The sequence below is a fragment of the Lytechinus variegatus genome, chromosome 1, assembly GCF_018143015.1.
Source record: "Lytechinus variegatus isolate NC3 chromosome 1, Lvar_3.0, whole genome shotgun sequence".
Lineage (NCBI taxonomy): Eukaryota > Metazoa > Echinodermata > Echinoidea > Temnopleuroida > Toxopneustidae > Lytechinus > Lytechinus variegatus.
Window position 1 is genome coordinate 72,995,611 of NC_054740.1, and position 7,717 is coordinate 73,003,327.

A 7,717-nucleotide genomic window follows, 5' to 3' on the forward strand; every position below is an offset into this window, starting at 1 on the left:
GTAAGGCCCCTAAATTTGATCTGCATGATTAAAGAATATACCCTTCTTACTTGCATTTCTCCTTTGATTGGCAGACACATTCGAATTTTTCTATGTGTTTATTATTAAACGTTTTGACACTCTTTCTGCGCATATTTTATGGCGACCCGAATGTATTTAAATGGCCCTGGGAGTTTGCAATGTCTTTGTCTGGAAAATGGAAAGTGAAATAAAAAAAAACAATAAAATACACCCCAAATATAGATAAAAATTGATAAATAAGTAAAAAAAAATAATAAATTCGTTTTTTAAAATAAATATGTTAGCTCATGCCCCTTTTTAACAAATATGTTGGTAGGGCAAATGCCTCATAATATATACATGATGTGTATTATTTATTTTTGGTCGACCGGAAACAACCGGAGACGGAAATCGGCAAAAATCAGTGTAGAAAAAAAGAAAATTATTTTAAACTTGAGTCTTGAGAGCAATCATCCGATAATTGACAGCGAATTGCGTCTTTAAAGGTATGTCCTGTTTTTATCATGTGTGTCGACCTATCTTAGCGTAGGTCGAGAGCAATGTGAGTTTGTCTTTGTCATGTTTGTTCTTCATGGTTTTCTTATTTGTATGCATGTGTTTATGATATTTTTATAAAAGTGCACTCATGATAAACACACGATGCGATTTGATTGGAACCTGGTTTTGTGTTGCTCTCTTGCTGGGGAAAACCACCGATGGCGGATCATGGGAAAACCCCGGGGAAAACCCACAAGGTCACACAAAATGACAAAAATTGCAAAACGAACGAAGAAAAGGACACACACATACAAGATATATATATACATATATATATATATATATATATATATATATATATGTATGTATATATATATATATATATATATATATATATATATATATATATATATGTGTGTGTGTGTGTGTGTGTGTGTGTGTGTGTAAAGCTTTACATGTACAACAATTTAAGCTTGATTTAAGCTACGCCTACCATTGTTCTCTTCATCCATTTCTTTACAATATATATGTATATATATATATATATATATATATATATATATATATATATATATATATATATGTGTGTGTGTGTGTGTGTGTGTGTGTGTGTAAAGTTATACATGTACAACAGCTTTTGGCAACTCTTTTTTATTTAAATATTGTAAAGAAATGGATGAAGAGAACAATGGTAGGCGAACCTTGGGGAACCTTGATTTAAGCTACGCCTACCATTGTTCTCTTCATCCATTTCTTTACAATATATATATATATATATATATATATATATATATTACTGTTCACTGTTGCGCTGTATTCTAAGAGTAAGCATACCCCCCTTTTTTTCCCCTTGCAGCCAGTTTTTGCGTTTACGGCCCTTTTATTGTTGGAAAATAAATACAAAAGGTCCCATTAGTCTGCCGTGCAAACCCTTTACCCTAGCTAGTTATACGGGTGTGAATTTGCAGCCTACTTATCCCTTATGCCCGGTGTTAGTAGGCCTACTGAAATCCCTCTCGCTCAATAGAAATGAAACAGGGACGTCCTTAATTGAAACAAATTATTGAAACAGCAAGTTTTGTATGTGCTAGTCTTTGCGTGGAGACACACTTGTTGAAGTTTCAACCAGGGTCTGTGCCTACAGACTAGGGTCCTATTGTTAGTTTTCAAAACCCTTCAATCCTAGCCTGACAATATACATGTAGATCATGAATAGACCGATTGATGTTTGTGGACCTACGCAGCGACACAAACAACGCTGCGTGAAATTTTAACGGTATCAAGTTGGCCTGGGAACACGAATACTCAAAATCTGTCTCGTCGATACATGCAAAGCAAGTCATTACGAGTCTGAGCATTATTTGAAACTTTACATCCAGTTTTTGAGCATAGAGCTGAATAGTGGTTGAAGCATTGCAAGGAGCGCCAAGATCTGGGTTGTCGATCACTTCAAGTTAGTAAAGTCACTGTAGTAAGTATAATAGCTAGGCAGTAGCTTTCGTTTTTCAATAACCACAAAAATGTTATTACTCATATCATTAGAACAGTATACGCAGGTAGAAAGACAGATGTTAATGGAATAATTAACATTCAAAGGAGTATTTGTTGAATAATATACAGATCTGTTTGTTTCACGATTAATGTCAATCATGTTTGGGTTTTGGAGGTGGTATACTCGAGGTCTACTCTGTCAAAGTTTGGTTATTGTCGAAAAGAAAATAATGTTCAACCATATAGTTATATGGGTCGACAGATTCCCGAAAAGAACCCCCTGAAAAAATGGTCGATATATTTTCAGCCTGTTAAATCTGAAAAGCAAAAGAGAGGTTAACCGAAGCTGGTGTACATTTAATTTGCTCAAGCTTCTTTCCTAGAAGGATAACAATCAGCAAAAACAAAACAAAGGGTATGATCGTTTCCAAATTCAGAAACAGAAGGAGGGTGTGTGCGTACATTATCCCAGCCCTTCCATTTGTACGAGATCTATAATAAATGCAACACTCTTGATTTGATGTATTTTACTCCCGGGGGGGCCACTTCCATTCACGAGTGGATACCATGCGCGACCATGGGGTCTCGAAAAGCAACCTAAACACGTAATTTCCATATTCTGAAAATGCACCCCTTAACAAGTATTGGCGTGTGAAACACTACTCTTAACTATGGAAGCTTAAAAGTGCCACCGAGATGTTGAGATAATTATCCTGGGAAGTCGACATCATGATAGCAAAATATCAGATGACGAGATCCTGGATCTCATCATGTTGACATCTTTTAGAAGAGATGATGAGATGACAAGATCCCCGGATCTCGTCATGTCGTCATCTTTTAGAAGAGATGGTCAGATGACAAGATCTTCGATCCATGATCATGTCATCTAATCATCTCTTCTAAAAGGTGTTGACATGATGAGTTCCGGGATCTTGTCATCTCATCATCTCATCTTAAAGATGTTGACATGATGAGATTCGGGATCTTGTCATCTCATCATCTCTTCTAAAAGATGTCAACATGATGAGATCTGGGATCTCGTCATCTTATCTTTTGCTATCAAGATGTCGACTTCCCGAGATAATTATCTCAACATCTCGGTGGCACTTTTAAGCTTCCATACTTAACAAGTATTGGAAACAAAACGATACTCTTGGCAAATATTCCCTGAAATGAACCCCTAAACAAGAACAGGAATGTTTTATTGTTACGGGTCCTTTATAAAACATTTTATTTTTGTTTTATCATCCCCGCAAATTCGACCCTAAACACGTAATTTTCCTAGCGAAATAGATACCCTTTTTTCATTATTTTTGTGTTTTTGACACCCTTATCACGTTACGTACGTAACGTGCCCTATCGTAAAAAGGAACATCCTCTTTACGTGTTTTTTGGTCGCGCATGGTATCCACTCGTCAATGTAAGTGGCCCCCCCCCCGGGATTTTACTGCAACTGACGACAGTTAAGACTGATTGACCGATGTTCATCTTTCATCTGAATATCTAAACCTGTGACTTGCGAACAAATATGTCGGAGCGCAGAAGGAGGGAGGGGGGGGCGTTGGCGACGGAAGCCAAAAAAATTAAGGGTGTGTCCATGAAATTTTGGGATGGACACAGGTAAAAAATTGGACAAGCGCCCTCAAAAAAGGTTACCAACCTAAATTTTATGCGTTGCTGACCAAAAATTTTTGACAAGCAGAAAAAAAAAAGTCATCAACCTAAAATTTAAAGGGGGTGGGAAACACAGGGGGTCCATGTGAATTTAGGGGGGGACGCAGGAAAAAAAATTGACGAGCCCCCCCCCCCCCAAAGAAAAAAAGAAAAAAAAGGTTATCAAAAAAAATTTAGGGGCCGGGGACCGTCCCCCCACCTAAAATTTAGGGGGGACACGTCTTCCCCACCTAAAAATTAGGGGGCACGTCCCCCCATCCCCCCGCTTCCACCGCCTATGGGGGGGTCTTTTTATCTGGCAGCCATCATAATTTATTGACTATCCTAACGTAGATCTAAAAAGTAATGAACGTGAAACCAAAAGCTGCATAAATTATTAATACCATTTGTGGGTAGATGACTCATATGTTTATAAATCAGTAATTGAATATGGCCCCGAAACCGATAGATCAGTTTTGTGTATAGTAAGAGGGCCATTGGGAACTGGCGTATAAATATTGAGGAATGGGGGCTAACCGCCCCCCCCCCCCTCCAGATCGAATTATATACACAATGACTGGCTGACTCGTGACTGTTTATAGAATCTCCAAGTACGACCATGGACCTATTGATTTTACTCATTACGTCAGTGGGGCTCGGTCGCAATATAAGAAGAATTCAAAGTCTATAATAATAAGAATTAGACTTGATTTCAAAATGGTAGAATAATGTCGCTTGATCGCAAAATATTGCCCCACTAGCCAGGTCCTGCCCATCAATATGTTCTGGCCCATTACGCCTCTGGTATTCTCCAATCAAGATGATCAGTACAGCTCACGCACTACTCTGTAAATTATTCATTTATTCCCCTTATACATATTAAATGCAAATAAAGGATCACCCTCTCATCTTGCTCATAAAGTGCGGACAAACTGTGCAGTCTGAAGTATTGGCATTACCCTGATTACCGAAGCTCAAAAAAAGCTTCTTCATGTTCAGTCCTATCATTTCCTCAAGGAGTCAAAACGGCTTTTACATTCTCTGTCTTTGCTATTCGGCAATCGTAATCTTGTCTCATCCTTTAATATTTTTTTTTGTAGTAGAATCAAGATGTTCAAGACGAGAATCATGTTCTACCATCTGTGTGTCCTGTTTGTCCTTTTTTCCTGCCTGGCGACTACCCCTGCGGCAGCTACAACCTGTGGTCAGTTGTGTCACTATGTCCCCTGGGCCAGAGATGCAGACTGTTCCAGCAGACACCTACGCCGTATTCCAGAGGAGTGCGTTGGCTCGAAGGCTCTGAACTTGAACAGGAACAACATTTCGGAGGTTCCTAGCAGAGTTTTTAGTCCTTTCCATCATTTGAAGTATCTCCAGATATTGGGAAGCCAAGTTAGAACGGTACTGAGCTAGCTTTTAACTCTTCGATTTAGATAGAATTCATGTTTGATAATTAGGCCGCTCTCAATTTATGCGTTTAAAAAAAATGCATTTTAAAACATTTTTTTTTGCTTTATAATGAGTTTTTCTATATGATTATTTTACTGGACCTTCCGCAATGCACAATTATGTCTTAAACGTCAATAACGCTCTTATTTACTATGATGTGATCGATTCGTATCTAAGCTTGATTAAAAATAATTATTCAAATCTACGATGGCCCTTTTATGATTAGACGATAGTAACTTTACTGTACGTTAATTGGATCTGACCAAGAAATACCTTGCTGCAGCATTTTTTTAAGAACACGGAAGTAGGAAATGACTAACGCGTTTCCTTTCCGCCATTGTATTGTTATATAATCAAAGCTCTCTTCAAGTTTGGACAACGCGTGATTAAGAACAATAATCGAATGATGTATTCATTGTGACATTTTTTTGTTTGCTATATTCACAGGTACAGGCAAACTCTTTCGGCGGAGCTAAACGGCTGAAAAGCATCAATCTCATGTTCAATGTCATCACTGTACTACCAGAACACTCCTTGAACGATACGGATAGCCTGAGATGGGTGTATCTGACAGGTAACCGGATCCAGACAATAGCGTCGGGGGTCTTTCAGGAAGTACCTCAGATTGAGATGCTGTACTTGGATGACAACCAGTTGGATCACCTGGATGAGGGTGTCTTCCAGGGTCTATCTAAATTGCAACGACTGCTTTTGGGTGGCAACAGACTACAGGAAATCTCAGGCAGCACATTCAGAGGTGCTGCAGGACTAAAATACATCGACCTCTCAAGGAACCAGCTCCGCGTACTGTCAAGGGACACGTTCCAAGGTCTGAGGAACTTGAAGACGATCAATGTAGCCTCCAACGGATTGACAAGCATATCTGCAGGTACCTTTTCCTTCAGCGAGCTCACCTCCCTCAACATCTCAAGCAACGACCTGACTACCCTTCCTTTGGAACAGCACGAACTTGCCTCCCTGGATGAGATAGACGCTAAGGGTAATCCTTGGAATTGTGACTGTTCCTTGGACCACTTCCGAGAGACTTTAATATCGATTTCCAACAACAAAGGAGTGACGTGTAAACAGCCTTCCTCAAGGGCTGATACAAACATTGTCTCCTACACCAGTCTCTGCATCGCTCCTACGCCGCGTATTCCAGACATAACGGAGAAGCCGAAAAAGTCCTTCCAGATGGGACCGGATACCAATGAGGAGGATCCAGAAGTAGAACAAGTTGCTCCCTCTGGAGGATTTCCTCCAGAGATCATAACGCTCATCGTTGTATTAACCATTGCCTCCATAGCACTCTTTGCCATCGCTTTGTTCCTTGCCGTATTCGTTGTTCGTCCTGTGCTTCAAAGAAGACGTAACAAGAAACTTGAAATGACGAAAGATGAAAAACCCAAACCTCAGCAAGTGTGAACGATTGAAATACTTGTTGTTTACGTCGCGTTTACGGATGCCTTACATGAGGGCAAACTGATGTGTGTATGATGCAAGATGTATCCTAAAACTTGTCAGAAAAGGAATAACCACCACTGGAATATGTTTGGAGTGAAATTGACCGTGCATAGCTTAGTATTTAACTAACTGTGAATTTTTCTACTCGGATTGCATATATTTCTTATCAGTTTTATCATTTGTTTCGTTTTCTTTCACACTCTCACATTGAAAGGACATTTACATGCCTATCAACTGTATTCAAAATGATGTATTGGCTAGTTATACATGCATACAATGATTTATTGCCAGTTAGGGACTAATAATGACATTAATCTTTAACTTAAACATATGTAGGTATAAAATTGAGCTGTACATACAATTTAGAATGTACGAAGAAAGGAAGTATACATTTTATAGATTTATTTTTATATACCTTTGTAAAGGACGATAATATTAAAAAAACGTTGAGTTTATTGTTTCTTACCCTTATTTTGGGGATTAGTCCATTCTGGCCTGTTAAACGTCCTTGTAAGACATTTCTTTTTCTAGATATTTCTTTTATGTTTTCATTTCCGTCTGATCCTTTTCTATCCATTTAATATCCTTTCTTTGCAAGCTGTAACTCGATCTTTTCCCTTTGTCTCTTGTTCCATTTCTTTCTTTTTTCAGTCTCTTTCGTCCCTTTCCCAACTTTTACATCTTGCCTTTGACATGGCCCTTGGAAGCGGGGTAGCTGTAGCACCCTCAAGAGTTGTCTGGCTGTGCTTGACAGGCAGCACCTTGGGCAGCACCCCTTGAAATAAGGTTGTTTTACTGAAGTAACGCAGTTTGTATTATGTGCAATGTTTATTAACTATTCATTATAAGTTTATCACTTATGTATAAAAGTTTGATTATCGAAATCAAATAAAAAGATTTTAAAACGAATTCAATTCCTTTGTCAAAATTCATCATTCTCTCTCCCTCTCTCTTTCTTTTATTTTCACCTTTATTTAATGGCCCCAGTGTCTAATTGTTCCTTGGTATCACGCATGATCGACCAACAATGGGTCTGCACGAAGAAGACGGGTTCATCGGTGAGGATTCAATCAAGTATGAAAAAGAGGACCAAAATAAAAATGAATTTCAACATTTTCTGGGGACCGTTTCATCAACATTTTTGTCTGACAAGTTGTCAGAT

The 7,717-nt window shown here is 38.6% G+C and overlaps 1 protein-coding gene across 2 annotated transcripts; it reads left to right on the forward strand.

The window, feature by feature from the left end:
* Positions 1-1,700: 1,700 nt before the first annotated feature.
* On the forward strand, positions 1,701-7,464 carry LOC121422276 (chondroadherin-like). Of its 2 annotated transcripts, none has more exons than XM_041617199.1 (3): positions 1,701-1,969; positions 4,743-5,043; positions 5,539-7,464. In XM_041617199.1, exons 2-3 carry the CDS (start codon positions 4,753-4,755, stop codon positions 6,514-6,516), a joined length of 1,269 nt encoding a protein of 422 aa, XP_041473133.1. In that variant the 5' UTR covers positions 1,701-1,969; positions 4,743-4,752; the 3' UTR covers positions 6,517-7,464. The 2 variants fall into 2 exon arrangements, with proteins under 2 accessions (XP_041473133.1, XP_041473143.1); XM_041617209.1 differs by having other exon boundaries at positions 4,746-5,043.
* The last annotated feature ends 253 nt before the right edge of the window (positions 7,465-7,717 follow it).

Excerpts from the sequence above, each read along its gene's own strand:
- LOC121422276 (XM_041617199.1), top strand. The coding sequence starts at position 4,753 with ATGTTCAAGACGAGAATCATGTTCTACCATCTGTGTGTCCTGTTTGTC. Across the intron at positions 5,044-5,538 it reads TGGGAAGCCAAGTTAGAACG|GTACAGGCAAACTCTTTCGG; the intron begins GTACTGAGCTAG and ends CTATATTCACAG.